Source organism: Furipterus horrens, unplaced genomic scaffold (assembly GCF_987537825.1).
Source record: "Furipterus horrens unplaced genomic scaffold, mFurHor1.1.pri manual_scaffold_13, whole genome shotgun sequence".
Taxonomy (NCBI): domain Eukaryota; kingdom Metazoa; phylum Chordata; class Mammalia; order Chiroptera; family Furipteridae; genus Furipterus; species Furipterus horrens.
In genome coordinates, this window is record NW_028327183.1 from 37,924,179 (window position 1) to 37,951,300 (window position 27,122).

At 39.9% G+C, this 27,122-nt stretch overlaps 1 protein-coding gene across 4 annotated transcripts in view; it reads left to right on the forward strand.

Annotated features, from left to right (window-relative positions):
• Positions 1-27,122, forward strand: part of ZNF383 (zinc finger protein 383) — a 42,080-nt gene that overhangs the window by 8,321 nt on the left and 6,637 nt on the right. For all 4 annotated transcript variants that reach the window (XM_090260690.1, XM_090260689.1, XM_090260691.1 and 1 more), the window contains exons 3-4: positions 25,888-26,014; positions 26,321-26,416. In XM_090260690.1, coding sequence (XP_090116816.1) covers positions 25,888-26,014; positions 26,321-26,416 — 223 coding nt within the window. The remainder of the gene's footprint in view (positions 1-25,887; positions 26,015-26,320; positions 26,417-27,122) is intronic.

Sequence of the window (27,122 nt, forward strand, 5' to 3'; positions counted from 1 at the left end):
ATCAAGGCTGCATGAGAGAAAAAGACTACCTACCCAGAGTGCTAGGGGACTTCCGGCCAAGATGGAGGCATAGAGAGACACGCTGCATCTCCCTCCACAACTAAGAAGGAATACAACTACCTCAGAACTATAAACCAGAAGTTCCAGAAAATGAAACTGCATGGAAGTCCAGCAAGCAAAGATATAAAGAAGAAATATTCATCCAGACAGGTAGGAGGGGCGGAGCTGGGGCAGAGAGGATGCGGTGTGATGGCGCCAACAGCGGCAGCAGTGGCAGGCCAGCCGAAAAGTGAAGTCACACGTTTCAAAAAGTCAGGAGGGACACCTGGGGAGCCTTCCCAGCTCCTCACCGGACCACGCAGCTCATGGTCCCAGCACCAGGGAAAATCAAGCCTCATTGCTTCTGACTATGCAAACCAGTGGGGTTTGGGGCGGAGGCAGAAACTACCAGTCTCTCAGCAGAATTCACTTGTATAAAAGGTCCCCACAGTCCTAAAATGTCCGCAGACTCACCCACTCTGGGGACAATGGCCAGGGAAGCAGCTAGAGGAGCACCACTCTGTTGTGGAAGTGGGAGAGGTGCCTGGAAAAGGGATGAGTGCTGGGCAGGCGGCATTGTTCCCTCGGACCCCTCCCCCACAGACAGCACCAACAATGTGGTGAAGCAGGTCAACCTGTACTGAAGAATCCCTAAGGATTCGCCCCTTAAATTTAGCAGGAGCGACAGTTCTACCTGGGATGCGGAGGCAAACAGACAGAGAAGCCTGTCAGAATGAGGACACACAGAAGCATGGCCCAAAAGGGGAAATGAATTAAGGTTCCAGTGGGAGAACTAAGCGATGAGGAGATAGCCAATCAAACAGATAAGGAGGTAGACAACGTAACAGATGCAGATTTCAAAATACTGGTGATAAAGATGCTCACAGGCTTGACAGATATACTTGATTACATCAAATGCATGAGGGAAGAAATGAAGGCTATGCTAAGTGACACGAAGGAAAATCCACACAAAATCAAGAGTGAAGGGAAGGAAACCGGGGTTCAAATCAATGATTTGGAACACAAGGAAGAAAAAAAAAAAAAAGTCAACCAGTGCAGAATGAGGAAGCAAGAATTGAAAAAAATGAGTAAAGCATCCCAAACTTTGTGAAGGAGATGGACATACAGGTCTGGGAAGCATGGAGGGTCCTGGGTGAGCTGGACCCAGAGGGGACCGCATCAGGATGCATCGTGACTGAGATGCCAAATGTGAAAGATAAAGACAGAGTCCTGGGGGCAGCAAGAGAGAGGCAGAGAGTTGCCTACAGGGGGGTGCCTATAGCATTAGCAGCTGATTCCTCAGAGGACACTTTTTCAGATAGGAAGAGACTGGCAAGCAGTATTAAATGTGATAAAAAGTAAGGACCTACAACCAAGATTACTCTATCCAGCAAAGCTATCATTTTGAATGGAAGGGCAGATGAAGTGCTTCCCAGACAAGGAAAAGCTAAAGGAGTTCACCATCATCAAGCCATTATTATATGAAATGTCAAAGGGACTTACTTAAAAAGAAGATCATAACTATGAACATTAAAATGACAATAAACTCACAACTATCAAACTGAATCAGAAAAGTAAAAACAAAATCCAACTAAGCAAACCAAAATAGGGACAGAGTTATAGGTATGGAGATGATTTAGAGGGTTATCAGCTGGGAGGGTGGAGGGGGAGAAATGGGGATACAGTGCAGGGATTAAGAATAATAATTGATTGGTACAAAATAGACAGGGGGAAGTTAAGAATAATATAGGAAATGGTGAAGCCAAAGAACTAATATGCATGACCCATGGACATGAACTAAGGGGGGTGGGGTTGCTGGAGGGAAGGAGGGGAGAAAAGGGGGAAAAATTTAAACTAACAACATAATCAATAAAATATACTTAAAAAAGAAAAGACTGCATGAGAAAAACTTGCCTGAAAAAGGAGCGCAGGCATCCTACTTTCAGTCAAGACAAAGTGCATTTCTGCAATACTTTCAAAGAGATGGTGGCTTTGTGTATGCCATAACATACATGGTTTCATGGAGGAATTGGGAATTCCAACCTAGAACACAACTGAATGGCAACTGTTTATCAATAGCTCAAAGCAGAGCTTGAAGTGTGTCCTCCTCCACAATGGCAGTTTATTTGGTGCAGTCCCAATTGGCCATTCAGTTGGTTTTTGTGAAGACTATGAAGACATAAAGAGAGTCATTGATCTGTTGCAATATCACAAGCACAATAGGATCATCTGTGTTGACCTTCAAATGGTCTGCTTCCTTCTTGGTCAGCAACACGGATTCAGCAAGTATCCCTGTTTTCTGTGTATGTGGGACAGCAGAGCCTGTGAGAAGCATTGGGTGGAGTCAAATTGCCTTCCAAGATCTGACCTCAAACCTGGTGATCCAAACATTCTATATGAGCTACTTGTTGACAGAAAGGACATTATATTCCCACCTCTGCACATAAAACTGGGTTTCATGAAGCAGTTTGTTAAAGCTTTGTCAACTGAAGGAGACTGTTTCAGACATCTCATTTTGTCATTTCCTAGCCTGTCATTTGAAAAGATAAAATATCTTAATATGTATGTTCAGTAGGAGAACTTTACTACTTGTACACAATTGACTTACAGTAACAATATATAGCTTTTATATGAGTAAAATAACTAACTAGTATATTCAGGTAAATTTTTCTTTATTTTCCTTCATATGTACATTTTGTATGATTTCTGGGACAAAGGGAGGGTATCCTGTACCTTAAGAAGTTGACGTGGTAGAGAAAAACTGGGGTCATTTTTGGATTCAGATGCCAAAAGTTAGTCAAAAACAAGTGTCAGATCTAACTCAACCAAAACTGTTTTCCCCAGTGTTATAGGAAAATAAAAACAAATAAATATTGATTAATTGAAATAAAAATAATTTTTTAGAGGGGAGGGGGAAGAGCAATGATAGGAGTGAGTAGGACAAGGCAATGAGAGAAAGAAAGTTGAATTTATATTATATATAAAAAAGGGAAGGAAGAAGGTGGAATGAACTAAGAGTGGTTTATATAGAAGTTGTAAAAAATATATATATATAGTGTGTGAGAGAAGAAACACACACAAAAAAATAAAGAGAAATAAAAAGAAAAAATAGGCACCAAATTAGAGAAAATGTTTTACCACAGCACTATCAACAACTTATGAGCTAAAATTAATATAGGTGGGATGGGAGTAAGAGGTAAAAAAGAATGAAAGAGAAGCTTAAGAGATATCTGGAGGAAAGAGAAGTGATTTAGAGATGATAGAGAGAGAAGGAATACTACGAGTGAGGAATGAAAACCAGGCTCAGACAGGGAAAAATTCAAATTTAAAATGAAAGAAGGAAAGGGCTGGAGAGAGTAGGAGAGGGGAACAATAACATTTGAGATTTGGAATATCAGAATAGTGAAGATCTATGAATGAAGTTGCAGGAATGTCACAATTACCACCATATTCTACTCAATGAGCATAGATTGATTAAGGTAGAGAGAGAATACGTATATTTTATGATGGGAAAAAGAATGTGAGGTGACTAATGACAAGAAATGTGATGTGGAGAGGTGAGAAGTAGTGAGTGCAGATTGGCAACGAGTTGTAGTAAGAGAAAAGATAGGATTTAAAACAAAAATAAGAGCAAGTCAGATGGTAAAATTGAGTGAGAAAAGGGAGGAGCAAAATATGAGATTTGAAATAAACTATAATATAAAGACTGATAATTTATAATGCATAGACTGGTAGGACAAGAAATGAAAGGATATGCAGGAGGCAAATAACTCCTGTAGAAGATTACAGTGGAATTCCTCTCCATAGTATCTGGATTTTTCTCTTTCCTCTCTTTCTGGATCTGCTGCTTTGACGTCAGATCATGTCCCATTCTGGATCTAGGCAGCCTGATCACGACTACCAGTGTTCTTCTGCCTGTGTCTGTCTCTTTCGCCTTTTACTCTTGTTGCTCTGTAATCTGCAGCCAGGCTTAAGTACCATGGGGCAGGGCTGAGTACTTTCTTTAGGCAGGGTTACCGTTTCCCCTCAGGCTGTTGCTACTTGGAGGGGAGTGACCTGCTTAAGTGATTTCTCCTGTGGCACTGAGGATGAGTCTGTACTGGGGTCTGTTCCTCTGCTCTCCCATCTCTCTCTCCCTGACACCACCACCCCAACCTCTCCTCAAGCATCTCTATTCCATTTCACCCTCCCTCTGCTGGATCCTGGGGCAAGTGCATGCTCCTGCCCACGTTTTCCTTAAGAATCTCAGCACACCTCCAGCTGTTACTCCGCAGTTGACAAAAACAAACAAAAGAAATGTTGCTTTACGACTCTTAGAGCTCTACCCCACCTGGCTTATTTTCCACTCTGTCAGCAGGTCCAATCTTTCAGCCCCAGACCTTCCAGGGGGAATCTTCTGGGCATTGTAAAAATCTCTCCACATACCGAGCTGCCTCCTGAGGGAGCCACACTGGCACTTGCGGTACTCCCACCGGCATCTCCTCCAAAATCTGCACCCGATAGGTCACTGTGAAGCGGCCTCCTCTGTCTGCCTGTGGCTATAAGGCTTAACTCCAGCCAGTATCCAGTTGATCATTCAGATTTCTCAACAATTAAGCCAAAATTTCAGACCCAGGAGGAGGACAGCACACCTTTTCACTGAGTCCCTGCCAGATATCACTGGAAATGGTGCCTACAGTGGGAGTGCAGTTTCCAGGCCTCTGCACCTCCCTGGCCTTCTCTCTTTACCTCAACAGATCCCAGCTAATGAGCTGGTCCACGGCTGATCCTATGCAGTACAGCCTGAGGTGCTAGGCTGGGGTGGGGGCCCAGGCAACTCTGCTTAGAAAGTGCAGGCCACAGTTTTTGCTCTCCCATGCTTTTCCCAGTCTCCTGTCCCTGTTTACCATATCTGAAAGTCACTCTCACTCACTCTGCTTCTGCAATGGGAGCACACCGACAAGGCTGCTAACTACCCTGCTATCATCCAAAACCTCCATTATTTTTTATATATATAATTTTTGGGTGGTGGTTGTTTTTTTCTTTTTCTCTCACAATATACATATATGTAAAACTTTAATTTTGGTTTAAATCTAATACTATATGCTTCTTTTCTCTTACTCCATTCCACATTCCCTTCTCCTTCCTTCTCTCTTCACCTTGTCCCTATTTCCTACTCTTATTATTTCTCCTCCCTCTAACCTCACATAATAACTTTTCTTTCAGTTAGTTATCTCATATTTTTCCTTTCTTATAATAGCCTTAATCTCTTTACACCTTTATTAATATTGGCTTTTATGCTGTTGATAGTGCAGTTGTGTGTGGGAGGCTATTTTGGGAGGTGTGGGTTTGTTTTTAGGACTGTTTGGTTTCGTTCTCTCAGCACCTGTACAACAGCATACAACATGTGGTGGGTGGAGTGACTTTCAGTCAGCAAGCAGGAGAGAAGAACCCACCAAAGAATGACCCAACAACCACCAAAACCCAATTACAACAGGAGAGCCCACATAAATGGCACAAAGGGCAGCCAAGAAAGAGCATCAGCTCTAGAGCTCAAGGGCACAGCACCACTGAGTCCTACAGGTCTCCTAACAGAAAGCCACACCATGAAGACAGGGAGGCAAAGCAGACCAGTCTAATATGCAGAAACAAACACGAAGAGTGACCTAAAATGGGAGACAAAGAAACAACCTCCAACTGAAAAGAAAAGAGGAATGTCAAGAAAGACTGCTAAATGAAATTGAGGCAAGCAAACAATCAGACATCAAGTTCAAAATCATGGTTATACGGGTGCTCAAGGAGTTCAGTAAGAACAGCAAAGAACTTCAGGGAAGCTACAAGGAACTTACTTAGAATTACACTAGTATGCAAAAGGACATTTAAAAATATCAATAAGAGCAAGGAGAAAATGAAGAATACAATATCTGAAATGAAGAAAACAGTAGGAGGAATTAAAAGCAGGTTACATGAAGCAGAGGATTGACTCAGTGAGCTAGAGCACAACATAGAAAAAAAAATCCCAGACAGAGCAATTAAACAAAAAAGACTCAAAAAGAACAAAGAGGTGTTAAAGGAGCTGTGGGACAATATGTAATGCAATCATTACACACACACACACACACATATGAAGGAGAAAAAGAGGAGCAAGGGATAGAAAACCTGTTCAAAAAAGTATGGCAGAACATCATAGGGTTCCAAAGAAGATGAACCCAAAGAGACCCACTGCAAGACACATCATAATTAAAATAGCAAAAATCAAGGACAAAGAGAGAATCTTAAAGACAGCAAGAGAGAAACAGCTAATAACATACAAGGGAGCTCTGATAAGGCTATCAGCTGATTCCTCAACAGAAATACTACAAGCCAGATGGGAATGGCAAAAAATATTCCAAGCAATGGAAAGCAAAGGCCTGCAACCAAGACTACATTACCTAGGGAGACTCTCATTCAAAATGGAAGGCAAAAGAGTTTCCCAGACAAAGGAAGACTAAAAGAATACATCACCATCAAACCAACATTGCAAGAGATGCTAAGAGACTGCCTTAAGAAGATGAAGAAAAAGAGGGCGGGGAACACAGGTACAAAGGTAAAAATGGCGATGACTAGTACCTATCAGTAATACCTTAAATGTAAATGGATTAAATGCTCTAATCAAAAGACATTGGGTAGCTGAGTGAATGAGAAAATATGACCTGCATAAATACTGTCTACAAGAGACCCACCACAGAACAAAAGAACTACACAGACTAACAGTGAACGGATAGAAATAATATTCAGCAAATTGACATAAAAAAAAATCCATGGTAGCCATACTTATATCAGACAAAATAGACTTCAAAACAAAGGCCATAAAAAGAGACAAAGAAGAACACTCCATAAGACTTAAGGGAAGAATCTATCAAAAAGATATAACCATTGTAAACGTACATGCACCCAATACAGGAGCATCCGAACTTATAAGGAAAATATTGGAGGACTTCAAGAAACATATAGATAGCAACACACTTATATTAGGTGATTTTATAATACCTCATTGTCAACAATGGGTAGATAACCCAAACAAGGAATCAACAAAGATATTGTGGCAAAGAACGACATTTAGATCAAATGACTTAATTGATATATACAGAACTTTTCACCCAAAAGAAGCAAAATATACATTCTTTTCAAATGCAAATGGAACATTTTAAAAGATAAACCGCACAGTGGGACACAAAACAAGCCTCAAAAAATTCAAGAAAAGTGAAATCATTTGAAGCATTATCTTTGATTATAATGGCTTGAAACTAGAAACCAACCACAAGGAAAAAAAAACAAAACATTCAAATTCATGGAGACTGAATACTATGCTATTAAATAAGACTGTGTCAACAATAGTATCAAGAAATCAGAAAGTTTCTTGAAACAAATGGAAATGAACACACAACAGACCAAAACCTATGGGACACAGCAAAGGCAGTACTGAGAGGGAAGTTCAGAGAAAAACAGGCTTACCTAAAAAGGATAGAAAAATTTCGAATAAACAACTTAACCCTAGTCTCCAAGTACAAGGAAAAGAGATGAAAGGCATCCAATGGGAAAGGAGGAAGTAAGCAGATGACATGATAGCGTATACAGAGAACTCTATATGCTCCACCAAAAAATGACTTGGCCTTAAGTGAATTTAGCAGAACAGTGGGAAACAAATTCAATATTCAGAAAGCAAAGAAATTTTTGTACACCAACAGTGAAAGGTGAGAAACAGAAACTAGGGTGGGGAAATCCCCTTTACTATAGCAATAATAAAAATAAAGTGCCTAGGAATAAACTTAACCAAGGTGGTAAAAGACCTTTCTTCAGAGAACTACAGAACACTGAAGAAAGAAATTAAGAAATAAATGGAAGCATATACCATGTTCATGGATTGGAAGAAGTAACATCATTAAAATGTCCATACTACCCAAAGCAATCTATAGATTGATTGCAATTCCTATTAAAATATCAATGACATATTTCACACTTATAAAACAAATATTTCAAAAATTTATATGCAACCATAAATGACCCTGAATAAGCCCCAGCAATTCTGAGTAAGAAAGCTAGATAAGGAAGAAACACAATACCTGATACCAAACTATATTACAAGGCCACTGTAATCAAAACAACCTGGCAGTGGCATAAGAACATACATAGATCAATGCAACAGAATAAAGAGCCCAGAAATAAAGCCAATTCTCTATGGTCATTAATATTTTACAAAGGAGGCAGGAGCATAAAATGGAGTAATAATAGCCTCTTCAGTAAATGGTCTTGGGAGATCTGGACAGGTACATGCCAAAAAAGAAAAAAGAAACTAGACCACCAACTTACACCATACACCAAAATTAACTCAAGATGGTAAAAGACTTAGATATAAGTTGTGACACTATAAAAGTCCTAGAGGAAAACATAGGCAGGAAAATTTCAAATATCCTACACAGCAATATTTTTGTTGATATATCTCCTAAGGGCAAGGTATATTAAGGAAAGAAAAAACCAATGGGAATACATCAAATTTAAAAGCTGCACAGCTAAAGAAAACATCCAAAAAACGAAAAGAGAACCAATTATATGAGAAAACATATTTTGTAATGATACCTCAGTCAAGGGTTTGATCTCCAAAATATATAAAGAACTCATGCGACTCGACACCGGGAAGACAAACAATCCAATTAAAACGTGGGCAAAGGACCTGAACATATATTGCTTCAAGGAGGTCATACCAATGGCCCATTGATATATGAAAGGATGTTCAACATCAGTAGCCATCAGAGAGATGGAAATTAAAACTGCAATGTGATACCACCTCACACTGGTTAGAATGACTATCATTAACAAATCAACAAACAAGTGCTAGCAAGGATGTGGAGAAAAGAGAACTCTAGTGCACTGTTGTGCATGCAGACTGGTGCAGCCACTGTGGAAAACAGTATGGAAATTCCAGACAGAAAACAAAAAATGGAACTGCCTTTGATCCAGTGATCCCACTGCTGGGATTATACCCTAAGAAGGATGAAACACCAATGCAAAGAGCTATGCACTCACTTGTTCATAGCAACATTATTAACAATAGCCAAGTGCTGGAATCAGCCTAAGTGCACATCTGTGGGTGAGTGTGTCAAAAAACTGTGGTACATTGGCACAATGGAATATTATGCAGCAAAAAGAAGGAACTCCTACCCTTCATGACAGCATAGATGGAGTTGGAGAGTATTATGCTAAGTGAAATAGGCAGCAAAAGTCAAATACCATATCATCTCACCTATACGTGGAATCTAATGAACAAAACAAAAAAATGAGCAAAACAGAACCAGAGACATGGAAATAAAGAACAAACTGAGAACAACCAGATGGGAGAGGCGAGAGGGATAATGGGTGAAAGAAGGGGAAGGATCTAGTCAAGGAACAAGTATAAAGAATCAGTGGACATGAACAACAGAGTGTAGATTGACTGTGGGAGTGAGAGGATGGGTGAGGTGTGGAGAGCAATGTGGGGGAAATTGGGACAACTGTAATTGAACTACAATAAAAAATAAAAATAATAAAAGGACTTTAATTTCAAAAAACATAATAATCTTTTCATGGCTCCATCGTTCATCTTTTCAACTGTGAATAATATCTTATTGCCTATATTTACCACAATTTATTTCACCATTCACTGAAGAATATCTTGGTTGTTCCCAAGTTTTGACTATTATGAAAAGCTGCTATAAACATCAGTGCACAAGTATTTGTATGACATATTTTCTCATCTTTTTTGGGGGAAAATACCAAGGAGCATGATTCCTGGATCTTATTGTAAGGGTATGTTTAGTTTTGTAAGAAGCTGTGAAATTGTCTTTCAAAGTGGTTGTACCCTTTTGCATTCTCACCAGCAATGACTTGAGAGTTCCCGTTGCTCCTTGCCAGTATTTGGTGTTGTCAGTGTTCTGGATTTTGGCTATTCTAATAGGTTTGTGGTGGAGGAATCTTTTATTAAGACATTAAAACATATTTCCAAATATAATAGAGAATATGATACTGGCAAATGAATAAATAGATCACTGGACCAAAATAGAACTATAAAGAAATCCAAACATGTATTATCTATGATACATCATCTGTTCTAAGGCTCACTTTTCTTTCTCATTTCAACATATCTAAAGTGAGGTAATATCTTACAGTTTCTTTCTTAATTGGTATATAAAATAATGGCGTGTTTTAAGTCCCATGAAATATATTACTCACATGTCACTTTGTACACCTGTGTAGCCTCCTCTAGGAGAAAACTTAAGTAGGATTTATAACTCACATCTTACACTAAAATTACAATTGATAATCCTATAGTCTTTTACCAAATAATCATATACTAAAATTAAGTAATTGATTGAAGATTTACATGTAATGGACTTCTGGCCAAGATGGAGGCCTAGACAGACATGCTGTCTCTCCCTCCACAACTAAGTAGGAATACAACTACCTCAAAAGTAGAGACAACCAGAAATTTCAGAAAATCAAGCTGCGTGAATGTCCAACAAAGATATAAAGAATTGCTCATCCAGACAGGAGGGGTGGACCCAGAGCCGAGAGGACACCGTGTGGTGACAGCAGCAGGCCAGCAGAAAGTGCAGTCACAAGTTTTAAAAAAGTTGGGAGGGACACCTGGGGAGTGCTCCTAGCACCAGACCAGACCTCACAGCTCACGATTCCAGCGCCAGGGAAAATAAAGCCCCATTGCTTCTGACTATGCAAACCAGTGGGAATTGGGGTGGAGGAAGAAACTGCCAGTCTCTCAGCAGAGTCTGTTTGTTTAAAGGGCCTCCACAGTCCCAGAACATCTGCAAATCCACCCACTCTGGGAACAACAGCCAGGGCAACAGCTAGAGAGGTGCTGGTCCCATACCGAAGTGGGAAAAGTGCCTGGAAAAGGTGTGAGTGCTGAGCAAGCAGCATTGTTCCCTCTCAGACCCCTCCCCCACATACAGTGCCACAACATGGTGAAACAGGTCACCCTGTACTGACAAATACCTAAGGCTTCGCCTCCTTAAATGTGACAGCTCTACTTAAGACACAGAGGCAAACAATCACAAGAGACTGTCAAGATGAGGAGATAAGTATGGCCCCAAAGAGGGAATGGATCAAGGTTCCAGTGGGAGAACTAAGTGACAAGGAGATAGCCAACCTATGTAGCATTCAAAACACTGGTGATAAAGATGCTCACAGACTTGACAGATATGCTTAAGTATGGCAAACACATTAGGGAAGAAGTGAAGGCTATGCTAAATGAAACAAAGGAAAATCCACACAAAACCAGTGGTGAAGGGAAGGAAACCAGAGTTCAAATCAATGATTTGGAACATGAGGAAGGAAAAAACAGTCAACCAGTACAGAATGAGGAAACAAGAATTTTAAAAAATGAGGAGAGGCTTAGGAACCTCTGGGACAACTTTAAACATGCCAAGATCCAAGCCATAGGGGTGCCAGAAGAATAAGAGGAAGAGCAAGAAATCAAAAGCTTATATGAAAAAATAATGAAGGAAAACTTCCCAAATTTGGCAAAGGAAATAGACATACAAGTCCAGGAAGCACAGTGAGTCAGTCCCAAACAAGCTAGACCCAAAGAGGACCACACCAAGACACATCATAATTAAAATGCCAAAGTTTCAAGATAAAAAGAGAATCTTAAAAGCAGCAAGAGAGAAAAAGAGAGTTACCTACAAAGGGTTGCCTATAAGACTATCAGCTGATTTCTGAAAAGAAAGTTTGCAGGCAAGAAGGGACTGGCAAGAAGTATTCAATGTGATGAAAAGCAAGGACCTACAACCAAGACTGCTCTATCCAACAAAGCTACCATTTAGAATGGAAGGGCAGATAACTTTCCCAGACAAGGTAAAGCTAAAGGAGTTCATCATCTCCAAGCCCTTATTATATGAAATATTAAAGGGACTTATTGAAGAAAAAGAAGATCAAAACTATGAACATTAAAATGACAACAAACTCACAACTATCAACAACTGAATCTAAAAAATAAGAACAAAAACTAAGCAAACAACTGAAATAGTAACAGAATCATAGGTATGGGGATCATTTGGAGAGTTATCAGCTGGGAGGGGGAAGGGGGCGAAATGGGGAAATGGTGGAGGGACTAAGAAGGATAATTGGTTGGTACAAAATAGACAGGGAAGTTAAGAATAATATAAGATGTGGCTCAGTGGATTGAGTGTCGGCCTGCAAGCCAAGTGTCGCTGGTTCGATTCCCAGTCAGGGCACATGACTAGGTTGCATGTCAGATCCCCAGTTGGGGGCGCGAGTGAGAGGCAACCACACAGTGATGTTTCTGTTCCTCTCTTTCTCCTTTCCCCTCTCTCTAAAAATAAACGAATAAATTATTTTTTAAAAAAGAATAATATAGAAAAGGGTGAAGCCAAAGAACTATGTGCACGACCCATGGACTGAACTAAGAGGGTTGGGTTGCCAGAGAGACGGGAGGTACTGGGAAGAGGGGAGCAAAGGGAAAAGAAATTGGGACAACTGTAACAGCATAATGAATAAAATATACTTAAAAAAATTTACGTCTAATGAAGGAAAGCGTTAATGTTGTAGAAAATAGTGAAATTTATACAAATATGTAGAAATCTCACTCAAAAAGTAGAAAAATTGTCATTTTGTTTGGTGTGACAAAAACACATAAGCAAAGTTAAAAAACAATTTTTTTAAACAAAACAAAGATAAAGTGTAAGAATGAGGAATGCTTCTGTGTAGGTATAAGTATGAGTGTGTGGTAGGGAAAGCTGACTTACTCCCTTGGGTTTGGGAAGTGAGAAGACTTGATTAGGGAAGTCTTCAGATCCAATCAGAGGATACTGTGCTCCTGGCCAAAGGGCACCATTTGGGTGAATCTGGCTTCAGAGTAGGGATCTGCTTACAGTGGGTCATAGCAGCTTTCTCTTGGATTCAAAGCAACATTACTAGATGGGGCAAGGTCTGGCTTGAATTACATGGTTGAATCAGGAACATGGCTTGCTTGGGTGAAGGAGAGAAAAATCTATGCTCTGTATTCCTTTGAATCTACTATCCAGGATCTTTCTTGCTGTAGCTAAAGCCTGGGGTTTCTGGGGTTGAAGAAGGAGTAGGATTTATCTCACTATCTAGAGTTCCACACCAAGGGAAGTGGAGATAGTTTTACCTGTTCAGTCTAAGAGCTGTAAGCTCATATGGTTCTAGAGCATTGCTTTGCTTCCCTAGGCCTATCTTCTTGGAACGCTATCCTTTTTTAGGAGAATGGTCCTGAGGAGGACTGATAATCTGCAATACTGAAAGCCATGGCCCAGTTGAGTTTGTTTTTCTTACCTTCTTGACAGTGTTTTTTTTTTTTAAAGAAATTTTTAAAACAATATTTTAAGGACATTTGGTTTCCTTTCTGGCTTTTTGTCTGTCAGGATTCCCCTTCAGGATCCTGGTCCCCATTTTCTCTTTCTAGCCATAAAATTCTTTACCATTCCTAAGTGCCCCTCTTCTTTTGACTCAGGATTGATTTTTTTATTTAGCAAATAATTGAACATCTCTTTCCTCAGCCTTCTCCCAGAAACTATGATGGAGAAGAAATACATTCTCTTAAAGGGAACAAGAGTAAATTTGTTTCAGGTGGAAGTATGAGTTGCTTAGCTGAGAACAAACATTGAAAAGCCAAGATAATCTCAACAGATCAGTATTCTCCAGTAAGGTAGGATGGAAGGTAGTAGATTGTTGAAAGATCTCCTGGCTTATGAAGCTTGGAGGATTGTGGAGTTAGTATTTTGGCTGATACAGCCAGATCTCTGCAAATCTGTTTAGAGCATTTAGGGGAAAATCTCATTGTGAGGTTGAACAGGAAGTGTGGGTTGTAACGAATTTCTATATGAATGACCAGTTTTCTTTACCTTAGGAATAAAGATAGGGATGATGGATGATTACAGTGAGTTCAGCCAATTAATAATTTGTTGAGATCATACTGTCAGAGCTCAGAAGAACCTTCTAAATCTGCCTGGTAATACCTATATTGTAGAAAATTCTGGCATAAGAAAGTAATTATTAAAGAATTTGTATTAATAGAAAGTTATCTGTAAAGTAAGTCATAAGCATGAACTAGCTTATGGAAAACCTAAATGAGATGATGTTTTAGAGATATTGCTGTTTTAAAATGTATTTGTGAAAGTTTTACATTAAAAATTCATGAAGTATTAATAGTAAGGCCCTGACCTACCACTTCATCCTACTCTAAACACAGACACCCTTATCTCTTTTAGCTGATTCCAGTGGAATTCATACTTTAAATTAATATTGCTATATTGGTATTTCTTGATTAATAAGTATTTAAACATATTCTAGTTATATTTTGTAAGGTATGTGTGAATTTACATGTTATATCACACTATTTCCTTTCCACACAACAGGATTATATCACCATTTTGTTTAAATCAATGGTTTACTTAAATAGGACCTTAAAATATTCTATTGCCACTACACTCTGCCACCCCACCTTTAAAAGCTTTATTATAATAAAGTTCAGGCACAGAAAAACAGTCTTATAAACTATCGTATATTTACCATTCATCTTTCAATAATTATCAACTCAAATTCAATCTTGTTTCATCTATATGGCTCCCTTTTTCTTCTATGCAAACTCCCCTACCCTCACTCCCACCCAGCATTATTTTGAAACAAATACAAATTACTATTTATCTCTAAGAGATAAAGATTATATTTTAAAAAACAACCATTATGCCATATTACATCTAAAAAGTTTTAAATAATTTATTAATATCAATGTCTAGTCAGTGTTCAAATTTCCATAATTCTCTAATTTTTAAATCATTTATTTGAATTAGAATCCAAATAAGGACTGTGCACTGCAATTGACTGATATGTTTCTGAAGTATCTTATTTGTAGATACCCCTTCCATCTTTTTTCTTTCTGTGCAGTTTTTGTTGTTAAAATATACATATGATTCATTTGTTTACTGTTTCGATTTTGCTGATTGTGTTTCTGTGGTGTCATTTAAATGCTTTCTGAAAATTTGTAGTGAAGTCTTGAAGCTTCATCAGATTCTGTTGGAATTATTTTGTGAAGAATATTTCATAGGCAGTGATGTGTGATTCCATTAGGAGGCACATTATAACTGGTTTTCTTTTTGTATTAAATCAGTTTTTAAAATGAATTGCTTTCTTGAAATCCTAAAAAAGTGACCAGCAGCTTTTTTATTCAGTATTGATAGTGAACTCATAGATACAAACACTTTTGATCAGTCAATTACATTTGATCCCCAAATTATACCATTTTTGGCCAGTGGGAAGCTCTTCAGGTTGACTCCTGAGTCCTTTTAACCTGGTTCTAATAGTTTTTGAGACCTCTTTTGCTTTCTGATATAACAGAATATTCAAACTCATCTTTTAAGTTCTGACTCAGTCCTGAAATCATCTCTTTTCCCAAGGAACCTTGGTTCCTTTTATTTAAATATGGTACTTAGAGATTACAATGTAGACACTAGTAATGCTCATTGCTACTGTCTAGATCTTTTTTAAAAAATGAGGTACGGTTGGTATACAGTTTTCTATTGGTTATATTCATTTCATGTGTTAAATATAGTGATTCAGCATTTTTATATCTTTCCATGTGGTTACCCCACTAATTTTAGTAATTATCTGTCACCAAATAAACTTACTATAATATTATTGACTATGTTTCTCTTCTAAATTTCACCCTTCCCCTGCCCTCTCTCTTTTGGTAACCCTCCTTTTTGTCTCTATTTCTATTATTCTGTATTTGCTTTGTTTGTTCTTAAATTCCACATGTAAGTGAAACCTGTATCTGTCCTTTTTTGCATGACTTCACTTAGTATAATACCTTCTAGATCCATCCATGTTGTTGCAAATGGCAAGATTTTATTTTTTTAATCTTTTCTTGATTATACTGTTACAGTTGTCCCAATTTCTTCTTTCTCTGCTCCCCTCCACCCATTGAACCCCATCCCTCCAGTTGTCCCCGCCTTTTAGTCCATGTCCATTGGTTGTGCATATAGTTCTTCTCAACCTCTTCCTGTCTACTGCATTCCCTCCTACCATGCTTCTTAATTCCTGTACCATCTCCCTCCCTTCCTCCTCCCTGCCCACCTCCCCCCAATATGTTCCCCTTACCTATAATTCTTTTTCTACTCTCGTTGCCTACTTAGTTTGCCTTTGTTTCAACTCCCTAGCTTCTGTTGTTTGTTATTGTGATGCAGTTTTCATTCTAATGTTCATAATTTTGATCCTCCTTATTCTAAACCAGTCCCTTTAACATTTCATATAACAGTGGTTTGGATCTAATGAACTCCTTCAGTTTTACTTTGTCCTGGAAGCACTTTCTATGCCCTTCTATTCTGAGTGACAGTTTCACTGGATAGAGTATTTGTGGCTATAGGTTTTTGATTTTCATTACTTTGAATATTTCTTGCCAGTCCCTTTTTGCCTGCAGGGCCTCCTTTGAGAAATCAGCTGATAGTCTTTTTGGGACCCCTTTGTACATAATTCTCTTCTTCTCTCTTGCTGCTTTTAAGATTCTCTCTTTATCTTTAATTTTTGACATTTTGATTATAATGTGTCTTGGAGTGGTTCTCCCTGGGTCCAGTTTTTCTGGAACTCTCTGTGCTTCCTGGACCTGTAAGTATTTCCTTCCCCAAGTTAGGGAAGTTCTGCTTCATTATTTTTTCACATAATTTATCTATTTCTAGTTCTTCTTCGCCCTCTGGCAATCCTATTATTTGAATGTTCATTCGCTTATAGCTGTCCCAGAGGTTTCTGAGCCTCTCCTCGTGTTCCTCCCTTTTCGTTTCCTCTTTCTGCACTGGTTGACTGTTTGTTCCTTCCCTATGTTCCGATTTGTTGATTTGATCTCTGGTTTTCATTTCCTCACCACTTGTCTCGTATGTGTTTTTGTTCGTTTCAGTGTGACTAGCTTTCATTCCTTCCCCATCTTGTTCCAAATCTTTTGTTAATTCTGTAAGCCACCTTATGACTATAGCTCTGAACTGAGCCTCAGAAAGAGTTCTTATTTGCTCATCGGTTAGGTCCCTCATCTGCTGCCTGGTGAGCTGCATCACCAGGATTTCAATCATGGTCTGTTTCATCCTGTCAGTTTTCTGTTTGCCTTTGTTTCCTGGGTGGGCTGTAGGGAGCGGTGCCCTATGCACTCGTCACAACCTGGCGACCGGCAACTGGCGACCTTTTTCACCACTCTATGGCGCTTTGTGTGGGGGTGGGGGTCCAAGATGGATTCCTGCCGTTACTCTACACTGAGAGACTGGGAGGCTCCTTCTCCATTGCCTCACCATCTAAGGCAATGGGGGGTCTGCCTTCCCCAGCATTGGAATCGCGAGCTGCCGGGTCTCGACTGCAGCCCGGGATTGCTCCCCTGGTATTTCTTGCAGTTCCCCCGCTATCCCCGCTGCTACCGCAGACAGCCCAGCCCGACCTTTCCGTCCCAATTCCAATTTCGTCCCTCCTACCCGTCCAGACGAGCACCGCTGGTTTATAACTTCATACGTTGGGCTTCCATGTAGTTTTATTCTCTGGAATTTCTGGTTACCTTTGGTTTTGAGGTAGTTGTATTTCTACTTGTAGAGGGAGACAGAGCGTGTCAGTCTAAGCCTCCATCTTGGCCGGAAGTTCCTGATTGTCTTATTCTTTTTTAGTACTGTGTAATATTCCTGTGTGTGTGTGTGTACACACGCACATCTTTCTTATTCATTTATCTATTGGTTGAGGTGGTTTCTATATCTCAGCTATTGTAAATAATGCTGCAATGAATACATTGCACTTATATCTTTTCATATTAGTGCTTTTAGTTTTTTGAGGTAGCTCCATACTGCTTACGATGGACCTATGCTGAAAATTGTTTATTTTTAAACATTTATTATTGTAAAAGGTGAACAATTTATTTGTTTGAAACCAGAGGAAAGAAGGGAAAGGGTCTAGTCAAGGAACATGTATAAATGACCCATGAATATGGACAACCAGGTGGGGATTGACTGTGGGAGAAAGGGTGGATGGGTGGGGGGGCAATAGGGGAAAACGTGGAGCAACTGTAATAGAAAAACAATAGCTAAATTTAAAAACATTTATTACTTTATTTTTTTAGTTAAATATTTTTGTTTTTTAACTGAAGTTGACATACAATAGTATATTAATTTCAGGTGTACACCCCAGTAGTTAGACATTATATATAAGGGGGTAACCAGAAAACACATAATTCATTTATAAAAAAATGTGTAAGGGAGATGGGAGTCCTGGAGGGAAGGGGAGTACTGGGCAGAGGGGAGCAAAGGGAAAAAAATTGGGACAACTGTAATAAAATATGCTTATTTTCTGTATTTATTCTTTGTGTTTAAACTTCAGTCACCTTCAAAGTACTCTCCATTTGATGCAATATATCTATCAATACTTTTTTTCCACTGCTAAAAACAGTTTTTTTAAAGTATATTTTATTGATTATATTGTTACAATAGTTCCAATGTTTCCCCTTTGCTCCCCTCCACCCAGCACCCCCTCTCCCCAGCAATCTGCCCCCTAAGTCCATGCCCATGGGTCATACATACAAGCTCTCCCACTTTACCCTTTCATATATAATTATTCTTTTTAAAATTAATTAAATAATCATTTTAACAATGAAAAATAACAGTCCCTTCCTCTCAGACTTAAGACCCTTTATAATCTTATAAAGAACAATGGACAAAGGTCTCGAGCTCCTCTGGCTGCTTCAAGCTGAACATGGTCATTGTCCTACCTACCCTTGGGTCCAGAAATCCCTAATAAGAGTGGGGCTGTGGAGGGGAGGGTGGCCTTACCACTTGTGGGAGGGTCGTGCAGACTCCAGGTCAGTTGGCTGTCCCCGGACAACGGCGTGCTTGATTAAACAGGCTGGCATCATTGTTGTATTCCGGGGGCAACAGATTTGGCAACAGGGTTAAAAGACGTCATTCAATCCATAACCACTAGATGACAAAAGGCAGGTATTAATTTTTCAATGTCCCATATTAGGGAAAAGAAGGTCTTCTTTGGAGGAAGGTGTGCCAGGCACATCTCACCTGTCCAAAACCCTTTTGCCCACTATACTTAGTTTGGGCTGAGGGAAATATTTTAGGTTTTCCCCCTCTCAGACCTCTGGGCTCTTTCTGTCCAAGCTATTAGGATAGAAAAGAGAAACCTATTTTAAAGTGAAGCCCACAGACCACCCCATACTTCACCAACCCAGCCACTTAGTTAAGCCAAACCATTGAGTCTCAGGAGGCAGCGATGCAGACAGGATTAAGTGAGGCCTATCAGTGCAGACAATCACTTAGATAATGAGATCATAGGCTTATGCACTATGAAAACAGAACACACATGTTAATTTATGCAACATAATTCACAAACCAGACTCTATGTCTGCAAGACTGTCTTATTGGAAAGACATCCAGTTGCAAGGCATTTGACATTCTTCTTGCCTGTAAATTAAACATCTTTGATGATACCACAGACATAGTTTAACTATCAGATGAAAACAAATTTTAAATGAAAAGAAACTTTAAAGACAGTTAGCTGCACTACTTTATAGCATTGTGATTTTCCTTGAATCACGATTTTTCTCCCTAAGATTACCCTCCTTGTCATTAAAGGGACTGCATTAAGTCCATTTTTAATTTATCCTGTTCATTTGCATAAACACAACAAGAGCAGAAAATGATCACTTATGATCTTTAGTTCTGCTTTGTGGAACTTACGCAAGGAACATTCAGGTTGACCTTCAATCTGCCCTTCAGGGCACAGAAGCTGAGCCACATACTTGGCATTCAGCCTTGCCTGTACACACCTGTCTTTTCCAAGTAAGTCTGGTTTTCCATTGTGCCTTAAGGTCTCTTCTAGCCATCTTTCAGGAAAACAACCTTCATTCCTTCCCTGCGAAGATTGCTGTGGACCACACAACAAACCAAGGTCCAGGCCTTTTATCTCTTGGACTTTTATTACCTTTGAAAGTCAATCCCAGTTCCTCAGAGCTTTTTGGTAAAAACCAGAGCCCAAGCATGTCTCCTTTAGGCATGACATTCCAGTCAAAGCCTTGGTCAAAAAAAAAAAACCTCTATTAACAACTGGTCTTATTAGTTTTATGCAAAGAAACTTCTGTCATTACTTACTTCTTTAAAATGCCAAACTCTGGAGGGATCAGATACGGAGAAAAATACATTGTGAAGGAAAATCCTTGTCCTTCTAATATTCACTGAACTTGCATTTCCATTCTTTATATTTTCATTTTTTCCCCCACTAAAAGTTCTTTTTTTTCCATTACAGTTGTCCCACTCTTCCCCCCTTCTTGCTTTCCCGCTTCCTGCCCCCCCCACATTCAGTCCCCACCCAGTTGTCCATGTCCGTGGGTCATTTATACATGTTCTTTGACTAGATCCTTCCCCTTCTTACCCCATTCTCTCCCTCCCGCCTCCCCCCTTGTTACTGTTAGTTTATTCCTTGTTTACATACCTCTGGTTCAATTTTGCTCATTTGTGTTGTTCATTAGTTTTCTGTAATAGGTGCTACCTTATGTCTTTTATTTTTAAGTATATTTTATTGATTATATTGTTACAATAGTTCCAGTTTTTTCCCCTTTACTTACCTTATGTCTTTTGATTGGAGCATTTAATCCATTTACATTTAAGGTTATTACCGATAAGTACTTATTCATTGTCATTTTTACCCTTTGTACTTGTGTTCCTCTCTGTCTCTCTCTTGTTTCTTCATCTTCTTAAAGCAGACCCTTTAGCCTCTCTTGCAATGCTGGTTTGGTGGAGATGTATTCTTTTAGCCTTCTTTTGTCTTGGAAACTCCTTATTTCACCTTCCATTTTGAATAAGAGCCTTGCTGGGTAGAGTATTCTTGGTTGTAGGCCTTTGTTTTTCATTGCTTGGAATATTTTTTTGGCATTCCCTTCTGGCTTGTAGTGTTTCTGCTGAGAAATCTGATGATAGCCTTATTGGAGCTCCCTTGTATGTTATTAGTTGTTTCTCTCTTGCTGCTATTAGGATTCTCTCTTTGTCTTTGAATGTTGGCATTTTAATTATGATGTGTCTTGAAGTGGGCCTGTTGGGGTTCCTCTTCATTCATACACTCTGTACTTCCTGGACTTGTGTGACTCTTTCTCTCCTCATGTTAAGAAAGTTTTCTGTCATTAGTTTTTCAAAGAGGTTTTCTATCCCTTGCTCTTCTTCTCCTTCTGGAATTCCTATGATATGGATATTGTTACGTTTCATGTTGTCCTGCAGCTGTCTTAGAACCTCTTCATTCTTGTTCAGTCTTTTTTCATTTTGATTCACTGTCTGGGAGTTTTTGTTTACGTTGTCTTCCAGTTCGCTGATTTGATCTTCTTCTTCCTCTAGCCTGATTTTAATTCCTTCTACTGTGTTCTTCAATTCAGAGATTGTATTCTTCATTTCCTCCTGGCTCTTATTGATAGCTTCTATGTCCTATTTCATGCTGGTATAATTCTCAGCAAGTTCCTTGTAGTTTTTCTGGAGTTCCTTGTAGTTTCCCTGGAGTTCTCTGTAGTTTCCGCTGAGCTCATCAAGCTTCTCCATAATCCATGTTTTGAATTCTATATCTGATAGTTTGTTCCCCTCTATTTCATTTAGCACTCTTTCTGGGGTTTCTACCTTTCCTTTCGATCGGGGATTGTTTCTCTGTCTCCCCATTTTTGTGCCTCTTATTTTTTGTTGCTGCTTCTTAGATTGATCTGCACTTCCTGGATCTGCCTCTGGTGGTGTCAGATCCTGTACCAGTCTGGGCCTAGGCAACCTGTTGGAGACTTCCAGGGATCTGCTGCCTTTGTCTGTCTCCTTTAGTTGTTAATCTATTCAATCTGTGATTAGCTGTCAGGCTTAAGGACCGAGGGTGTGGCAGTTTAATTCCTGTAGGCAGGGCTTTTGCTTCCCCTCATGCTGATGCCACTCGGAGGGGAATGGTCTGCCTGCAGTACTGGGAATGAGTCAGCACTGGGACCCGGTCGGCTGCTCCCCCAATTCTTCCCTCAAAGCCACTGCGCCAAACTCTGCCCAAGCATCTCTAGTCCTCTCTGCCTTCCCTCTGCTTGAGCCCAGGGTAAGTGGGGGCCAAAATATTTTTGTATGTGATTTGCTTAAGAGCTCTTTTTCTCCTGCTGTTTCTCTCTGGCTAGCAAGAAACCCTGTGGCTTTTCGCTTTTCACGGCTGGATACTATTTTACTTTCCACTCTGTTGCTGTAGGCTGTTAAGCCCAGCTGGGGGTTTAGACCTTGCCCTTCTCAGGGGGAACCCCGTGATGGTGAGCTGTTTCTCAGTCCCTTCAGTTGCCACCCGTGGGAGTCCAGCCAGCCCTTCCGCATCTCTACACTCCCTACCGGTCTTGTTGTGATATAGCAGCTTTTTCTGTCTCTCTGTGATTATAAGAGTTCTCTCCAGCTAGTATTCGGTTGGTTATTCCAGATGATTTCTCCAAAATTAAGTTGTAAATCCAGACTGGTCCTGGGAGGAGGTTAGTGTAGCTTCCACTTACTCCTCCGCCATCTTGGATCTCTGTTCAAAACAGTTTTTGAACTCATCAATTTTGATACCTTTTAGTGCTTCTGCTGCTTTTTGTTTCACCTCTTCTACATCAGCAAAACGTTTTCCTTTAAGGACTTTTTCCATCCAGGGAAACAAAGAAACAAGCAAAAAACAGTGACTTGGGTGAATAGGGAGGGTGGGGTGTGGGGGTTATGCTGTTTTTGTTCAAAAACTGTTAAACACTCAGAGTGGTGTGAGCAGGTACGCTCATAAATCACCCACCATGAAATGTGCAAACATGTTGAAAGAGTCTTCAAAAATTTTACTGAAGCTAAATGCAGCTTCTCACAATAATGCCACCTGGTACACTGATACAGATGTGTTCCTGCAACATTCACCTAGCAGAGGAAACCTGTACTACAAGGGTCCTGCTCTCCAGAAGATAAAGTGATAATTTCAATAAATCTTGTAAACATCTGACACCATACATCATTATTACAATATTATTGATTATATTCTCTATGTTGTACTTTACATCCCCATCACTATTCTGTAACAACCAAGTTGTACTTCTTAATCCCTTCACCTTTTTTCACTTATCCTTCAACCCCCCTCCTATCTGGCAATAATCAAAATATTCTCTGTATCTATGAGTGTTTCTGTCCTGATTGTTTATCTTATTTTGATTCAATTGTTGATAAATATGTATTTATTGCCATCTTATTGTTCATATTTTTAATCTTTTTTCCTTATCTTCTTAAACAAAACCCTTTAACATTTCATGTAATATTGGTTTGGTGTTGATGAACTCCTTTAGCTTTTTCTTGTCTGGGAGGCTCTTTATATGTTTTTTAATTCTAAATGATCGTTTTTCTGGGTAGAGTAATCTTGGTTGTAGGTTCTTGCTTTTCATCATTTTGAATATTTTTGCCAATTCCTTCTGGCCTGCAAAGTTTCTGTTGAGACGTCAGCTGACAGTCTAATGGGAGCTCCCTTGTAAGTAACTAACTGCTTTTCTTTTGGTGCTTTTCAGATTCTCTCTTTTATCTTTAACATTCTGCATTTTAATCATGATGTATCTTGGTGTGCATCTCTTTGGGTTCAGCTTGTTTGGGACTCTGTGCTTCATGGACTTATTTGCATACTTACTTCACCAGGTTAGGAAAGTTTTCTACCTTGTATTCCCTGTTTTTGCTCTCTTTTCTCCTTCTGGCACCCCCACGATGCAAATGTTAGTATGCTCGAAGTTGTCCCAGAGGCTCCTTACACTGTCTTTAATATTTTGGACTGAGTTTTCTTTTTAATTCTGTTGTGATTGAGTGTTTTCTGTTTCTTTATATTCCAAATCACTGATTTGATTATCAGCTTCATCTACTCTGCAGTTGATTCCTTGTAAATTATTCTTCATTTCAGTTAGTGTATCCATCATTTCTGATTTTTTAAAAATGGTGTTGAAGTGCTCACAAAGTTTGTCAAGATTCCTTATAACCAGTGTTCTGACCTCTTCCTCCATTTTATTTAGTTTTTTTTCCTGGGACTTTTTTTCCTTTTTTCACTTGGGACATTTTTTTGGGCAGGGGTTGTCTTCTCATTTTGGCAGCCTCTCTGTGCTTGTTTCTATGTATTAGGTAGAGCTTCTGTGTCTCTTGGGCTTGGTAGAGTGTCCCAATATAGTAGGTATCTTGTAGGGTCCTGTGGCATAGCCTCCCCACTGTGTATCCAAACTGGGCACTCCACTTGTGCCCCCCCCATCATGTGTGCTCTTACAGTTGAGACTTGATTGCTCAATGGGAGAGATTTACCCCCAGGCCAATTGGCTACCAGGACTTACTGTAACCACTGATGACCATGGAGGATCAGCTGTGCAGGGACTTGCCCCATATAGCAGGACTTATGTCAGTGGGACTCTTGTACCCTCTGAGATCACACCTTGAATGTGTCACTTTTAGAAGTTGTTTGCTGGTGCTTTGATGTGGTCTGAAACAGTCTACTAGGTACACTGGCTCTGGGCTTCCTAGGACTTGCAGGTCAAAGTCATCTACCCCTGTGTTCTGCCCAGTGCCACTCTGCATGAGCTGCAAAGCAATCTGCATACGGCTGCTTCTTGTGCTGGGATTGGAGTTGTCCAGGTGGGGCCAAGCTGTGAACCTAGGCCAGCTGCTTGTGCCAGGCCTAGAGTCATTTAGCAAGAGGTACAGGGTGTGCTGAGGCCAGATGCAGCTCTTCTGGCAGATTTTAGGAAAACATGAACCAAGACAGAACATTCATATGGAAAAGCCACTGGAAACATCTTGTGTGGGCCCACAAGTTGGGTGAGCTGGGATCTCAAGAAATCGCCATGGCAGGGCAAACAGTCATAGTCAGGTAGCTGGAGACTCAGACATGGTGCCTGTTTGCCAGCTTAATTGGAGAAGTGCTCAGAAAAGTTAACAGAGGCCTCTGCCAACTCTTCTTTCTGGCTAAAAGCTGCTCCCCCACCTCCCCAGCTCTCACACTGATGCTAGACAATTCAGTTCCTCCCCATATGTCCCTGGTGCCTTTCAAGGTACTGTCCCAGTGCTGGAGCTCAGAAAGAGTGAGCCAAAGTAAGATGTGTGTGGGCCCTTTAAATAGAATATCTGGGATTCCAGAAACCTTCTGTCTCACTCAGCCACAATCCCCACTGGTTTTTACAACCAGAAATTATGGGGAATTTTCTTCCTGGCATGGGAACCCTAGGCTGGGGGGCTAGTGTGGGGCTGGGAGGACCTCCATAGCCGAGATACCTCTCCTAATTTTTAATCCACCAGTGCATAAGTGTGGGATCAGCCTGTTTCTTGTGACTTCTTTTGTAAAAAATTAATTCATTTATTTTTAGAGAGAGGGGGAGAGAGGGAGAAAGGGAAAGAAGCATTAATGTGTGGTTGTCTCTTGCACACCCCCCAAATGGGGACCTGGTCTGCAACCGAGGCATGTGCCCTGACTAGGAATCAAACAGGTGACCCTTTGGTTCACAGACCAGTGCTCAATTCACTGAGCCACGCCAGCCAGGACTTGGTGTGACTTCTTTAAATCCCCAGTTGTAGGACTTCCATTCAGCTCAGTTTCAGGCAGTTCTCAATGATGGTTGTTCTGTGGTTTAGTTGTAATTTTGATGTGGTTTGTTTTTTAATGTAAAATAAACTGATTACTCTTGTTTCTGTATCTGAGCTCCAAAGATTCTGGTTCTCGGTGCACTAGCATAGTTGCTTATTTTCTTTATCCCACAATTCAAGCACAACAGTCTGAAGTATTTCTTTTATCACACAAATATACATATGTTTATTGTTTCAGGAATCAGTGATGTTCAGGGATGTGGCTGTAGATTTCTCTCAGGAGGAGTGGGAATGCTTGGACTCAGCTCAGAAGGACTTGTACAGAGATGTGATGCTGGAGAACTACAGCAATCTGCTGTCAATGGGTAAGGTCATCTAAACCAGTAAATTAGAGTCCTCCTCTGGAATGTTTGTTTCTTCCACAGTGAATTTCTCAGCTGCTTTTTGAGCTACAACTGAATTTCTGCTCCCTGTTCCCAAATAAATGGTTTGAGCTGAAATGAAAAGGGAGAGTGGAAAATGAGCAGCTCTAATTGGCTATGGCTGAAGCTTCATCTTTCTTTGGATGTTCCTGTAATGGCATCTCTTTTGATTATCAAGGGATTGGATCTTATTTATGGATTTGATTTACCCACAGCATAATCATGTTTTATATCTTTTCTTGTGAGCAGGACTTTACATACCTAAGCCTCAAGTTATCTCCTTATTGGAACAAGGGAAGGAGCCCTGGATGGTTGGCAGAGAGCTGACAAGAGGCCTATGTTCAGGTGAGTGAGAAATGATTGAACAAAGCAGGGCATTACAGGTAATAACTGAGTTGATCAGTGAAAAAACAGTATCTTGGAGATGTTATCTTGGAAGCTTCCGTGAAAACACTAGGCCTGTGAGAAAAACTTAAATTTTTTTAGCATGAGATTACAAATGATCTGTTATGATCCTTCCCTCACTTATTACTCTTTCTATTACCCTTTTCCAACACACCACTTAATTTCAAACACTTCCCTCCAAAGAAAACTTTTACTTGTATTTAAGCTTCTGTTCCTTGCTAGCTTTTCTTCCTCTTAAATTCATCTAAATGTTTTCTGTTACCACCCCAAAATAAGATATGTGTGTGGTCCACACATGCATGTGTGTATCTGCACTGCTCCTCCCCTCCAAATAATGGTCTTCAGTAGAGCTGCTGGCATTTGGCTCCTGCCATTGTAGCTGGAGCAGAATGAGCAGTGAGGGAATTTTGTGAAAGGAGATCAGCAAAGTAGCAGGATGTTTGGGTGTTTGTATACTAGGTGCCGGTAGGAGGGAGGGTGTACCTGTCAGTATTGGGGTTTTGTGGACCTAGGTATGGGCTTTGAATTCTATTTTGAATGAGGTAGGTGTAAAGCCATTCTATTTGGAATGAGATGATTTGAGCAGAAGAGTGAAATGTTTTGTTTTTTGAGTATATTTTATTGATTATGCTATTACAGTTGTCCC